The sequence below is a fragment of the Danio aesculapii genome, chromosome 13 (genome assembly GCF_903798145.1).
Source record: "Danio aesculapii chromosome 13, fDanAes4.1, whole genome shotgun sequence".
Classification (NCBI taxonomy): domain Eukaryota; kingdom Metazoa; phylum Chordata; class Actinopteri; order Cypriniformes; family Danionidae; genus Danio; species Danio aesculapii.
This window is the reverse complement of record NC_079447.1, coordinates 17,613,046-17,629,056: the sequence shown is the minus strand read 5'-3', so window position 1 is coordinate 17,629,056 and position 16,011 is coordinate 17,613,046. Positions and strand designations below refer to the sequence as shown.

The 16,011-nt window shown below is 33.3% G+C and overlaps 1 protein-coding gene across 3 annotated transcripts in view; it reads right to left on the bottom strand.

The window, feature by feature from the left end:
• The window catches only part of map3k4 (mitogen-activated protein kinase kinase kinase 4), a 59,790-nt gene that overhangs the window by 1,189 nt on the left and 42,590 nt on the right, over positions 1-16,011 (bottom strand). For all 3 annotated transcript variants that reach the window (XM_056470945.1, XM_056470947.1, XM_056470946.1), the window contains 9 exons: positions 13,173-13,273; positions 13,014-13,094; positions 10,734-10,922; positions 10,584-10,654; positions 9,291-9,407; positions 9,038-9,197; positions 7,393-7,515; positions 5,501-5,607; positions 2,580-2,759 (listed from right to left, as the gene is read on the bottom strand). In XM_056470945.1, the coding sequence (XP_056326920.1) occupies positions 2,580-2,759; positions 5,501-5,607; positions 7,393-7,515; positions 9,038-9,197; positions 9,291-9,407; positions 10,584-10,654; positions 10,734-10,922; positions 13,014-13,094; positions 13,173-13,273 (1,129 nt within the window). The remainder of the gene's footprint in view (positions 1-2,579; positions 2,760-5,500; positions 5,608-7,392; positions 7,516-9,037; positions 9,198-9,290; positions 9,408-10,583; positions 10,655-10,733; positions 10,923-13,013; positions 13,095-13,172; positions 13,274-16,011) is intronic.

Sequence of the window (16,011 nt, the reverse complement as noted above, 5' to 3'; positions counted from 1 at the left end):
GTGTCCAACAAAAAAGAAGATATTTTGAAGAATGCTGGAAACCTGTAACCATTGACTTCCATGGTATTTGTCTTTCCTGCTATGTTACTGGTGTTCCGCTTTCATTAAAATATCTTTGTTTGTTGAAGAAACAACACTCAAAGATTGGAACCACTTGATGGTAAGAAAACCTGTAACCATTGACTTCCATAGTATTTGTTTTCTCTTCTATGCAAGTCAGTGGTTAAAGACTTTCAGCTTTCTTCAAAATATCTTTGTAGAAGAAATAGCACTTAACACTATTTAGTGAACCATCCCTTTAATTCACAAACAGGTTTATGTGCGAAAAACAATCACAATCAAAAGTACTATTGAACACTAATGTATATTTTAAAAGAAATCATTTTAAAAAATTGCCTAATTGAAATAAAAAAAATTTCACAATTGTTATTTCGAAATTAAGTCGAAGAAAAATAAAACGGAATTAAAATAATAATAATTCACAGGTTGCCTAAAATGTAGTTTTTATGGAACTTTCAATTAGGGTTGTCACAATACTGGTATTTGGTACTTGGTAAATTTTAAAAACGTCCATTTCCCGTGAACATTTTTAAACAGCGCTGATTTACCATTGTATTCATGTGCTCAACAGAAATGACTGTGATTGGCCGTGAAGGTAATCAGTTCACCGAACTCACCGCTGTTTACCGAGCGTAACCACAGATATAGGGACACTGGAGCGTTTTAAAGTCAAGTCGATCAGCTGGTTTGTCTACAAGCTGACATTCAAGCGATCCGCTGATGAATCACGACTTAAAACGATCCAGTGACCTTGTATCTGTCGTTACACTCAGTAAACAGCGGTGAGTTTGGTGAACTGATGAGATTCATGGCCAATCACAGTCTTTTCTGTTGAGCACATGAATCCAATGGCAAATCAGAACTGTTTAAGATTGTGCCCAACAGCGCTCAAATGTTTGCAGGAAATGGACATATTTTAAATTTCAGTATCGATTAGTATCGAATTCCAGTATCATGCAACACTACTTTGATTACAAACTGAACAAGATTCATTTATAAAAATCTATGAATAAATGCAGTCCAGAAAAATACAGAAACAGAGGAAAAGAAATGGAATGTGGGAACAAATAAAACATGACTTCATAGAGGCCTAATAGTTAAAATACACAATGCTGGGTTTTTAAAAAATAAGCTGGCGAAATAGATATTTTTCTAAACAAAAATAAATGAATTGCATTATAAGCATTTCAATTACACGAGAGTTTCTACATAAACCTTTTAATTATATGCTTGTTTTAAGTTGTTTGTTGAAATCTAAACATTGAAATGATGGCTATATAGGGTAAAAGGTAATAAATTATACCTGGCAAGTTTATTTAACCTTACAGACATCAAAACATTTGCAGTTTGAATTTTATAACAGAATTCACAGCTTAAGGTTATTGCACACTGAATCTGAAATTTCGTCTGTAATTTTTGCACGTTAATAAATAAATTCGACCTCATGTTGTGTCAGTCGTATTGACACACTGCCTCCAAAACTTTCGTCTGTCATAAATAAATTCAAAGTGGGTTCTTTTAACATTTGAAAAATCACTTTGAAAGGTGTTTTGACAGTTCAGAGCCACCATACAAGTGAAAAGCCAAATACAGAATGCCGTCACTTGAGCTACAGATAACTTTATGACAGACAGTGCATAAAACAAAGACAAAATGTGGCGAACAGTTGAGAAGCCCTCTATGCTGGATTCAGTGACTGGCGCACCTGTGCTGCTGTTTGGTGTTGTGTCCATACATTTGACGTACTGCTCATAAACATTATAATAGAAAGCCTGGTCCACTCTCGGTCCGATGCTTCGACACGCCATCTATTATAAAGTCTATGGTACTACAAGTCTTTGTTCAGGATTTGTTTACGTACGTGAATGTGTGAAGTATTACAAGCAATCTTATCAAAATTCCACTGCTTTCCTGAAATAAACTTTGCATTTGGGGATAATCTAGCACAGCTCTTTGATGAGGAGAACTCTCTTTCCTCTTCATCAGCATTGGATGAACACAGCATGTAGCCTATTCCTCTTTCTTTTTCTACTTTGGAAAAGAGAGGAGAACAGAGTATGGCTGCTTAAACTGACTCCGAAATGTTTCGCGGTTTTTTTTGTAATGGATTCATTAATATGCATCAGAATCAGTGTGCAAGGTTCGTTTACGTGACAAATTGTTCATATGAATATTTTTAAAAAGCATACGAAGATTTCAGACTTCAGTGTGCAAAAACCTTCACTGCCATCATTATATTGTGAGTTTTGTTCATGCAAAATCATCAAAATGAGATTCACTAAATTTTAATAATATTTGAGCTGCCAAAATATCGGTGCATCCCTAAAGTAAATGGATAATTGTGTGTTTGTTGCTCAAAGTGAGAATTTAGTTGTGTCAGAGTTTGGTTTCCATACTTTTATAAGGGTGTAACATGTCGCTAGATGTGCTGATTGGATCTACTGTGAGGAAATATTGGCATTCAGTTTAAATCTGGCACAGAAACCAGCGCCTCATCTCCTGTGATTCGGCTGTCATACCTTAACAAAAGGGTGGTCCAGCAGGGCACTGGCAGTCCAGCGGCGCTTGGGTTCGCTCTCCAGACAGTGAGCCAGATAATCCTTCCCCTCTGTGCTCAGCTTTTCAGGAATGGGCGGTTTGTGGCCCATTCCCACTTTATACATGATCTGGAAGTTATGCTCGTATTCGTGCCAAGGTCTCTGGATAAATAAACAGAAAAACAAGATGAAATATGAGTTTCCTGATGTGGATTTGTACACTTACAAACGTAATGCACCTCTCATGCTTTTAATAAAACAATAATCCAGTCTGATGGAAAGAAAACAGCTAAAGCATCCTCTCAATTTGTGTCTGTAGATCTCAATTACAATACATACTTTTCTTTTTTTGACATGTTTATCTAAAGTTATCAGGATAAATGTACGATGTGCTACTAGAGATATAATCAGAGGCAAGTTTGACAAAGAATGTGCCATGGGTTATAGTCAAAATGTACTATAAGAGGAAATCATAAACAATAATAGCAAATAGGTTCATTAATCATTTACCAAATAAATAAATAAATACAACGATTTTTAAGAGCTTCCCAGTGATGGGTTGCAGCTGGAAGGATATCCGCTGTGTAAAACATATGCTGGATAAGTTGGCGGTTCATACGCTGTTGCGACCCCAGATTAATAAAGGAACTAAGCCCAAAAGAAAAGGAATGAATCAATGAATTTTTAAGAGCAAAATGTTAATGAAGAAATTCTAATAATCCTTCAAAATAGACAAGTAAATAAATAGATAGATGGAGGTAAAGAAAAAAAAGAGAACAATCTACCATCCAATATTGCTGACTAAATAGTCACAAAGCCTCTGGAAAGGCACATAAAACAAAATAATATATATTTTTAAGACCACAGCACAATTCTATGATGAAGACATGTCATCTGACAACTTTTAAAGGCCGTTTTCCTAAAATTTGTTTAAAATTGGTCATAAATCTACATGCCACAGTGGTGTTATTTCTACACGTTTATAGTATTTAATAATGATTAACATTAGATTACATTTTTATATCAAAAGGTGAAAAGCAATGTGTCCGCCAGTAGTCACAATACAGAAAGCCGGGCTGTTTCATTACTAGATTAGGAAACACTCCACATAATAATACATAAACATTTAACACATTGTTATTGTACTATTATTAACAGATATTTTACTATTATTAATATAATTAGTTAGCAAATATAGTTATAGTATAGTACATAGTTATAGTTAGTGTTTTTTATAGAGACCCAACAATATTCATAATGTACAATGGGAGCTAAAGAACTAGATTAGGATACAAGCTAGTGAAAAAAAAAGGTTAAAATTTGGTTAATTAACCTGACAAGTAAACATTTTACTAACAATTAAAAAACTAAATTGTAGTAGACTACATTAATGTCTGTCATGAAAGTTGTATGGTAATTTGACATTTATATTTTTAATCTACAGCAACACTTACAATCTTACTATTCATATCTATATTCTGAAGGTTTTTACAGTAGGATTTGTTCATGCATATTTATCTGACATCTATCATTTTATTCTATTAAAGGATGCATTTCTAAATCATAGTGATAAAAGAGATTCCCCTTATTCTAATAATGTAAAAAAAAGAGAACATTTTAAACCAGATTTAATCTAATGTTCAGATTTCTGTGCTAGAAATCTATGCAAATGAGTGCATATTTAGTTAAATAAAGTCTCAATTGCATATTTAAACAACATTTAAGTAAGTCTTAAAGTCCCAATGAAGTATTTGTGACGGTTGTATTTTTTGTATTGTGACGTAGTTCCTAGAGAAACGGAAATTTAAATGAGCAAACAGTGGGCGTGGCTTGTTTTTTCTACTGCGAGCTGAATGGATGTAGTAAAGTTGGCATTTCATTCAGAAAGATTGAGAAAGAGGTTTTAGGAGAGTTATTACAACCTAACAGACATCTCCTCCTCATGATTTCTGTTTGTTGTCAAAACTGACAGTTAAACCAGCGTGGTTAGGTATGTTAGCCACGCCGATTACCTCAAAATAACGTAATCTGATAAATTAACTGAAAACAAAAAGGAGTGCATTTTCAGATTTCAATTAAAGATTAAAAGGGAAAACTCTTTATTTTTGTCTTAATGACATGCACCGATGAACAGTTCACCACAAAACTAGCAATGGTTAGTTTTAATTGGTTTCTTATGGACTTTAATATACAAATTAACCAGTGAAGTATGACGTAACTATTAATCAATGACGTCATAGAATGTGTTGATAAAATATGTTAAATTGTTCAGTGATCTCTACATAGAAGGTATGTGGCTTTGCTAAGTGAAAAGGACCATTTTAAACTCCATTAATTGGCCCTAATATGAGATAGATGGTTTTGACCATATTTGGGAGGGTCATGAATAATAATGAGCTCTGCTCTGAAGCTCCTGCATATCTTCCAATCAAAAAAGCCAATCAAATATGCACCAGAGGGAGCACATTAATGATCTCATGTACTGTAGATCATCAAGAGTTTTGTTCTTTTTTTCACTGGGATTTTACACTCAGGATTTACATCAGAATGAGGAAACGATGTGTGAAGCTCACGGTATGTCATTTGCATGTACTGAAATCTTAATATTCAGCTACTGTATGCCTAGGTACATCCAGATTTTCATTCTATGTAAGCTTTAATATTGAGTGAATAATGAAACTGAATGGTTTGTCATCATAATTAGTGGACATTTTTACTGCGTTTCAGGAAGCTCTTTTCAAAAGCACCAGTTGTGGAGACGTGTGGAGACAAGCCCAACAAATAATTCCTCTCAGGACAGAATGCAGAGTGTTTTGACAACAGTGGAGCAGTTTGAGGAAACGCTGGCATGTGAATGAATAGAGAACAAAGCCTAAAAGTATGCATAACCAAGCAGACTTTACCTTTCCAGTGACCATTTCTATGAGAACACAACCGAGACTCCAGATATCAGCAGCTCGACCGTGACCTTCACCCTTCGCTCTGGTGATCACCTCAGGAGCCATGTATGCTGGAAAGCACAGACAGAAGATGCCACAGTGGTGTTATTTCTATACGTTTATAGAATTTAATAATAATTAACATTAGATTACATTTTTTATTTCAAAACATTGAACACATTGTTTAAAAACAGTTATTGTACTATTATTAACAGTTATTTTACTATTATTGATTTAATTAGTTAGTATATATAGTAAAGTATAGTACATAGTTAGTGTATATAGGACATTCTACTAGTAAAGTTCATTATCTGTCCCTGAAATAAAAACATAAATTTCATCCCAAAAATATCTAAAATGGACTGATGGTTGATTTCTGTGAGTTGTTCTGTAAAGGAACAAGTCATTCATTTGGTTTTTATGTTTTTATTATTAAAACACTTTACAAAATGCACAAACTCTGTCACTGTCCTTGTCCTCATTACATTGTCCTTGCTTTAATAGTTTTGTTATGTAAAAAACTTCAGAAATAGCAAAGTTTAAGTTATCATTCACATTATCATTCACATCAGTTGATTAAAAGCATGAAATTATAAAGAAATTCTACAAATAAATACTACAAATATATAATACAAATAACTTTACAATTGTCCCCATGTTTCTGTCAGTGCTGTCACATTTGCATTATATTTAACATAAAATATGTGCAATACACATTTAAGGCTTTGACTCCAAAGTGACATAATTTCATGGAGGATAAACTGACAGTGATCAAGGATGTGTTCTATCATTGAATTATATGAATTTATGCTTGTTTTGTATGATTTTTTAGGATGACAAGCTTCAGTCAGGCCCTGTCACATTTTTTATAAGTGAAAATCTACATTTCTGGTAGAATGTCCCATATATATCTTACCAGGAACAAAGCATTTTAATAGAGAGCCAACAATATCCATAATATGGAATGGAAACTAAACAATTAGATTAAGATCAAAGCTAGTGAAAAAGGTACTTTCTAAACATTTAAATTGTGCATAATGCTATAATTTATATGCATGTAATATTTTAATTAAACTGACAAGTACATTTTTACCAACATTTTAAAAACTGTAAATTGTAGTAGACTGCATCAAGGGTGCCCAAACTCAGTCCTGGAGGGCTGGTGTCCTGCAAAGTTTAGTTTCAGACACACCTGGGCTAGCTAATCAAGCTCTTACTAGGCTTTCTAGAAACATCCATGCCGGTGTGTTGAGGCAAGTTGGAGATAAAATCTGTAGGACACCGGCCCTCCAGGACTGAATTTGGGCACCCCTGATTACAATAACGTAAACTGTTGATCTATCAAGAAAGCTATATGTTCATTAAATGCTAATTTGCCATTTATATTTTTAAAATTGCAGCTTTTCTCAGTTTTTTCCACTTTGACTAAATTGTTTTTAAATTCCATTTAGCTTTATTTTTAAGACCACATACACTGAATATATGAGACCTTTTAAAACTTTCATACTATGCTCAAGAATTCCAGGAAGTGGTTCAGTTTGCCAAGTGACCTTTTATCACGAGATATTGTAATATCATTCAAATATGAGATGCCATTTTGTGACTGTAGTAGTGATAAGATACATTTGAAAACAGCTTAAACTGTTTTTACACCACATTAAAACGAACACAATCAACAAATGAATGTGTAGACCCGCACCCTGCTTCACAGTTTAAGAGCTCACAGAACAGGTCTTTATGAGATGGACATTACAGATAGTGTGTGTGTGTGTGAGGCAATTCTTCAGGACAGATTTTTAGAGTATCGTGTGCCCTCTACTGTTTACATCTGAAAACCACAGCGCTGAGCCACTGACCTGCTGTTCCCAGAGTGCTGTTCACCTCTCCAGGCATCGTCTGAGCATTGTTTTTCAGCTTCACCGAGCAGCCGAAATCCCCCAGCTTTATCAGACCCGAAGATGTGAGGAAGATATTCGCTCCTGGGGAGAAAATCAATAATTAAAATGATCCACCTTTTTCCACACATGACTACTGTCTTTCAAAGTATGAGCTGCACATTCACTTTAGGGGAACTTTCATTCAATACAACTAAAGCTAATTATTTAAAACAAATATATCTAAAACACAAATATTCCATAGAAACAGTGAAAACAGTGAATTTTTATCTTAACATCCTTTTAAATTAAATTAGTATCATAAGCACATTTGTGGCCAGAGCTCTTTAGAGTTCACAGTTTTGTTCCTCCAGATTATTTCTCTCCAGATATTCCTCTACAGTACAGTAATCTTCAATATATATCCCTAATTTTGCTGTGGAAAGACTCATCTTAGGTTTTTGGGGATATTCATGATCTGTTGGAAGTAATTTGTTAATTTTACATGATCATGAGAATGATTATACCTATTAATATTTATTTTAGCAAATATATTCTTAAATATTTAATTATATGGTACTTCACATTATTTCATTTAATTTTTTATCTATTTTAATTAATACCTACATTGACGGTAAATCGACAGCTTAAATTTAAGCTATTTTTTACATTTTTATTCTTAATTCCAAATACTGCTACAATGACATTTTTTTTGCATGTATATGCATTTCATAAGCCCTTTCATAACTAAATTTGTAACTAAATTTGCTTTTTAATTCAAAACCATCAAGGAAACAGCGGATGAGCGTTCAAAAATTGTCAGAGTTATGGCAGATAAAATTGCTCAAACTAAATATTGTGCCTAGCTTTTTTAAAGGGCCATGGAGTTTCGTAATTCAGTCCATAATATTGTAGTGATATTACTGTAAACTTAGTAACTAAATCAACTTATTGCACACTGAATCCGAAAATTTCGTCTGTAATTTTTTGTACGCTACAAAATGAATTCGACTTGTATAAACACAAAAAAAAACAATCGAAAAATCGCTTTGAGAGGTATTTTGACAGTTCAGAGCCACCATAAAAGCGAAAAACTAAATAGAGAATGCCATCACTTGAGCCACAGATAACTTTATGACAAACACAGTGCATAAAATAAAGACAAAATGTGGCGGACAGTTGAGAACCTCTATATTCTGGATTCAGTGACTGGTGCACCTCTCCCCTGCTGCTGCTTGGTGTGTCTCCATACATTTGACAGCCAATCTCCAAGCTGGAATTTACACAGTGATCTCATTGCTGTGATGCAGCTACAAAATTATAAACCGGAGGAATGAATTTGCTCAAAACAGCTAAATACATATGTGCTAATAGTGTTTTTAGCAATGTGGGACATATACATGACTGTCAGCATCTCAAAACATGTTTTTGTCATTTTGTTACCCTTTAAAAACCCTTTTTGACTCACGTTAAACAGAAGTTGCACCCATAAGTCAAACAAACACTATGGGAATTAGATGAAGACGACATCCCACTGGCTTGATATATTAATATTTTGTATGTGTGTACTTCAGAACAGCATCTGTCATCTGGTAATGTAAAGGAATATGTGGTGCGAGTGAAGCACCTTTAATATCTCGGTGGACGATGCCGTGTTCATGCAGGACATTGATAGCCGTGGTGATCTGTTTGCTGTAGAGGCGAATGACGTGCTCCTGCAGGCCCAGACGGGACACTTCCTCCAGTGTGCCTTCATCACAGTACTCCATGAAGATATACATCTCCTCCTGCGTGAACAGCAGACACCAGGAACAAACCATAAGTCATAAGGTAAGAAGAATAATGCAGGAATAGAGTATTGACGTTATTAATCCATTTACCCTGTGCAACTCAACACCAAAGTAGCGGACGAGATTGGGATGTTTGATTCCTTCGAAGATCTTCAGCTCATCGGCCGTTTCCTTGATGGTTTTGTGGTCATTGGGCTGAAAGCGAATCTGAAAGAAAATGTATAGCTACAGTTAATAAAGTGCTCCTATAAGATATATATATATAATATATATACACATACACATACATACGTATGAACAGTGGGTTTATGCATTTAAATTAGTTATGGAAACATTTAATTAAGTACATTAATTTTATCTATTTTATATACATTTAAAAAAATAAACATTTTAAAACACATAATATAATAATTATATAGTTACTATATTAAATTTACATGTACATTTGCAGTATATAAAAATTCTAAATAATAATAATAAATAATAATATAAATAATATTTATAAAAGATAATATTTATAGTATTTTACAAAATACAAGTTTCACATACAATATGATTATAATATAAAATATATTGTTTTTATTAACAATATATTAATTATTATTATTAATTCATATAATAATGGTTTATATAATTATTTTTCATATAATTATTATTTTTAAATAAAATTTAGTCACATATAAAATAACATATACACAGTTTAGTAATAAAGAAATGTTTATTATTATTTCCCATTTTTCACAAGTGCTGTTTAACGGAGAGATTTTAGATATATATGATATGATGATTTATGATAACACAATCAGAAAGAAATAATCATTTCATAAGTGGGTTATTAATACTGACCATTGTGTTTTTTAAAAAAAAAAAATTCTATCTAAACAAAACAAACAAACAAACAAACAAAAAGAAAACTTTACATATAATAGGAAATATTTTCCTTGCTGTTAAAAATCACGGAAAATATTTGAAAATAATTACAAATTCAAAGGCTAATAATTTGGTTTTCAACCGTAGAGTACTTAATACTAATAATAAAAATCAAATATTACATTTAATGCTAAAACAATAATTAGATTAATATATTCCTTAAAATATTTGTTAATAAACTACAAGTGTAAAAAGCTAAAACGGCAGCAATTTACAGTTCAAATTAATTAACAAGAACTAATATTAAGCAATACTTCTAGACAATAGCATTGATTGTCTAACATTAATTTCAACATTTAAACATTTTCATTTACTAACATTAACAGAGGGTTAATAAATGCCGGATCCTCATTACTGGTTCATGTTAGCTACGCTAATGCTAATAACAAATGAATAATGTTACCGTAAAAATAAATAATTATACATGGTTTATATAGTTGATACTTCACATACCTCCTTCATGGCCATCAGTTCACCAGTGTCCACATTGATGCATGTGTAGACCTTCCCATACTGCCCTTCACCTGTCAGCCAGAAACAGTGTTCAGGAATCTAGTCTAAGCTGTGTATAGTCATATGGACACTTGTTCACTGTTCACTCACCGATCTTGTTTCCTCTCTGCCATTTAAAGGTGACTTTGCGCAGGCCCACATGCATGACGTTGTCGTAGGACTTTGGCGTGTAGCAAACCTGTCCGATGATGTTTCTCTGTCTCATGAGCGCATAGTGTTTCTCATCGAAGTTTCGTATTGAGCGCCGCACTGCCTCCAGGGGGCTCTGACGCGCTGTGTCTGCAGGACAAATAAGAGCACAAGATCCATTATAGTGAATATGTACATTTAGTTCACATTTACATCCAAATAAATGGAAATCAGTTAACAGCGCATTCACGTGAATCAAAACCAATTCAAACTTTTGCTTAGTCACTGCAGTCTCACGCTTGCGTAAGTAAAATGTTTAAATTAATAAAACAATTAAAAGTTTAACGTTGAAGATATGGAACAATTTGAAGTGTCCTCTGCTTGTCAAGGCTGCAATACCGTTCATCAAAAATAGTCAAAACACTAATAATGTAAAGCAGAATTGCAAATTAAAATGGTTATTTGTTATTTTTCATGGAAACCTAGATAATTTTTTTGGCAGAATTACTTAGTAATATGTGAATATTATGTGCAATATATTTTATATACAAAATAACTAATATTTATGGCTACTATTTTACTATATGTAAATTCCACGCATTTATAAAATATAAAAAAAATACTGAAATACACCCTAGATATGCATATTTATTATATATTTGTAAGTTAAATCTTCTTTATATACATACGTACATACATACATACATACTAGGGATGTAACGTATCACAGTTGATTCGTGATCTGTATGGATCACAACCCACAGTTCGAAACGCACATGCTCGTGGATTAATAACTTTTTTTGAACTTGTTGGTAAATCCAACATTCATAATTGCAGAGAGATCATCTCCCATGTCCCGTGTCATTCAAATCACGTGTATGAAAGCATTTTGGCTTCCTTGAAAAATAAAACGATGATGAAAAAAGTTCTGGTGGGACCTACCTAAACGCTTTCTTAGGTTATTAAAGGTGTTTTCTGTCACTGTTTGTTTAGCCTGCATTAATGCATTCAGTGTAAAGCTACACAATTAAACATTAAAAGATCGTGATCTCAATTCAAACATGAATGATAAATGATAATGATTTGCAAATGTTTATAAATCCTTCGAAGCCCAGCATTCAAATCTGCATTTGACCAAGAGAGATTCAGTTTTCACAATTTTTCTTTTCATTACAAACAATGAAATAACACAAAATTACTGGGAGAACAATTTATAGTTCAGATAGAAACACTGATGTTTGTGGTAAAGATTAAAATCTCCATTTAATGGAACTTGACGCTGGTGAATGTTGTAGTAATTACATTGTGTAACCAGTGGGTGGCGACAAACAACCATCAACCATGTCACTAAATAGGTTTTCAAAAATGATCCATCTATAATCAAACATGAAGTTTTATGTGTGAATTGTTGAATCATTAATCGAAAATAAATATAATATGTTGTACAAGATGTTAGATTTCTATATTTAGCATTATCAGCAACAGCAGCAAAGATCACTTTTCCTATTGAGTATTTTCCTTTTTTCAGCTGGTTCTTTCTTGATTTTTATTAAAATTACAGGTGCAAGTTATATTTGTTAAAACCAATGGTTTTTGCAGTAACATTTTGTATAAATGAAAAGCAAATGACCGAAAAATGGTCCGATTCATCATCCGTGACTCAAAAACCGTAGCATGATCCGAACCGAGAAATTTGTGATCCGTTACACCACTAGTACTTATAAACATACACACATTTTTTTCATTAATATAAAAGTAAAACAATTTCTTTGTTGAAAATTTCAGTATCTAAATTACAATATTATTACTTCAACTTTTAAAGACACATTATATTTAGTTTAGAAAAAATTACATTTCTAATAAAATGGCAAATCCATTTAATCTGAATATTTTTGTTTTTAATGTCACGTTTGACCAATGGAATGCATTTAATTCTCGCTGAATAACGTACTATTTTGTTTTAAAAAAGAAATTAAAATCTTACTGAACCCAATCTTTTAAAATAAAAAGTAAAACGGTGTAGGGTTTATTATTATTCTGTTGTCCATTTACAATCGTTTTCATTTAAACCATTTTTACTGAAAGTCTTTGTAGCCAAAACAGCCATTGTAGAGCAAACATATAGAATATTTTGTAGTCAGAAGACCTAAAAACAGAGATAATATATATGCATTCCTTATATCATCTTGCATTACATCTAACCATCAAATCATCATCATGAAATATTTCCGTATGCTTCACCTTTAGACTGGCTAATGAAGTTGCGAAGCTCCCAGCTGCGACGGGCCGAACTGCTGGGGTCTCCTTTGGGATACGATGGCTCTGCAAACACCAGGAAAAAAAACACGGTCAGAATCTGTTTACCCAAAAACACTAAAAAGACAAGTAATGCTTCAATACCTTCCCTGTCCTCTGTCGGGCTGGAGTGTCGACTGAGGGATTTAAACTGCAGCTCCGCGGCCACAGACGACAGACGGTCATTTTCATGTCCAGTCGAGACTCTACAGAGAGAAAACATCACGTCAAACATTACATACAGTCCACTGCCTTCACTCAGAAAAGAAAGAGGATGATTGATGTGAAATGCAACCAAATGAAACATGCAGGATATATGATGAGCAACACAAAAGCAGATGAGAAAGCCAGATTTATTAAAGCGCAGCACTGTTAGCATCATGATAAGCAGCATTAGGCTCTTTCAAACCAACAACAACCTCTGTCACTGATGTTATAACATTCATCAACTGCTCTTACAAGTGTTAACGCGGCTTGAGTTGAACTGTTTTATTTATTGTGATAATCTTAAAGGAACACTCCAATTTTTTTTTGAGTTCACTTAGATTTAAACAGTTTTGAATCCATTAAGCTGATCTCTGGGTCTGGCAGGAGCACTTTTAGCATAGCTTAGCATAGATAATTAAATCAGATTAGACCATTAGCATCTCCCTTAAAAAATTCCAAAGGAAAAGAATTAGAGATCTGGTATGCAGAAACGTTCTAGTCATATCAGCTTAGAAAATAGCAACTTTAAATTTTTCATCGGTTTTAGAAACTCCAAAAGTTATTGATAAAATGTTCATCTTCAATGCAATTGATTTAGATTAACAAAAAAATGTTTTCTCTTCAGAATTAAGACCATTTATTACAGCTGCATGTTACAGGCTATCAGTTCCCAGAAAAAAAAGTCTGAATTATCAGATAATATGTCAAAATTTCCCCTTGATTTTATATCAAATCAACAGGTTGAATTATTGTATGCTCTAAATTACGTTTGCAATAACATTTGTAATTTGTGGAGTGATAAAATAGATTTTTAGAAGTTTTAACATTTCATTAACTACTGAAGAATCACAGAGATGGAGATGAGCTGATTCTTAAATAGCACTGAGTTCTTTATGCACTTAAATAAATATGTATTTTTGTTTTAACTCTATGCCTAGATATCCCAGTGTGTTTAAGCCAATGATGTGTGAAAATGCGTGCCTCAACACAGGCGATTAATATGGAAGCACTGGACACTGTCAGAGCTGCAAAGATCATGGTTCACTAAACACAGTTGTCATTCAAGCAAATGGTATTCTAAAGGCTTAGCAATGTGGAAGCCAAACAATATTTTTAATTTATACATCAAATCTGACTGGCAAGGTGATTGAGGAGGAGCACTGCTTTTTGATGTATTCACTTAAATTAAAGGGGTCATATCATATTTCATGAGCAATTTATTAGTGTTTTATTTTCCTCAAAAACCTTTAATCTTTAAAAAAAAAGAATCTACGTTCTCTCTGACCCTCAACTGAAGTAAATAGCTTATTTACTGCCATGGCTTTTATGCCCCATTACTAAGTCAAGTCAAACGTAGAGCACAAACATTTTGCTGCATTTATGCATGAGCTGCAGGTTTGCCATATCTAAAAACATCCAAAATACTTGTGCTGCCTAATCTTGCAGTAATCCAACTCTTGATTTCAGAAAACAATTTTGCACTTAACTTTATTTTGGACACTAGCTTTCTGTTGTTAATTAAATGTAAATGTTAGTATTTTCATTTTTGAAAGTTATAATTTTTTTATTATTACGTCTGCACAATTATTATTTATTTTGATTTCAGTTTTATTGGTAAAAGCAACATTTTAGGCCTTACAAAGTGAAATAATCGGTCTATGCAAGAAGCTGAATACTCTACAATTTATTTTTGCCTTTAATCTGCAGCTTCAGCAAATGGCTATTTATGTTATAAATAATGTTCAGACTCTTGCACAGACTTCTTATTAAGCTTTTTACTATTAAAGTTCCAGTAGTCATTTACTTGCATTTTAATGTTCTGTATCACTTTATTTTGATGGTCCCATTAATGCATTTTGTTGAATTTAAGCTACATTGCATCTACATGCCAACTAATTCTCATTAGATTATAAATAGACTATTGGGTTGGGGTTAGGGTTAGTGTAAGTTGACATGTACTTTCAAAATTTCTTATGGTCAGTTAAATGCAGGCAGCTAGTTCTCTGCAACTCTCACATGGTCGCCCACTGAAGCTAAGCAGGGCTGCGCCCGGTCAGTACCTAGATGGGAGATCACATTGAAAAGCTAGAAGTGGTGTTAGTGAGGCAGCAGGGGGCGCTTAACCTGCCGTCTGTGTGGGTCCTAACACCCCAGTATAGTGAAGGGGACTCTATACTGCTCAGTGAGACGTTAAACGGAGGTCCTGACTCTCTGTAGTTGTGAAAAATCCCAGGATGTCCTTTGAAAAAGAGTAGGGGTTTAAGATGCCGTCACGTCATCCAGGTGGATCACCAGGTCATACAGGTGCTACACACTGGTGGAGGATGAGGAGATTCCCCCCAATGTGTAAATCGCTTTGAGTGTCTAGAAAAGTGCTATATGAATGTAAGGAATTATTATTATTATTGTTCTTGTTAAAGGAGCAGTATAATCAGATATTAAGCAGTCTACTAATACTCAAATGAGAAGTAAATTGGCATGTAGTTGCAATGTAACATTTAGTCAACAAAATGGGCAATAGGGACCATCAAAATAAAAAAAGTCTTATCTAATGTTCTAGTAAAATAGCAAAAAAAAAAAAAAAAAAAAAATTAAAATTCACTTATCGGATAGATGGATTTATTTTTAGTAATTAAATGTAGCAAATATTCTGAGCTGTGCCACAAATTAAGGCATTGTAGTCTAAAAGTTGTTAAGAATTCTAAGTAGAATCAAATTATTTATTTATTTCTCTAGC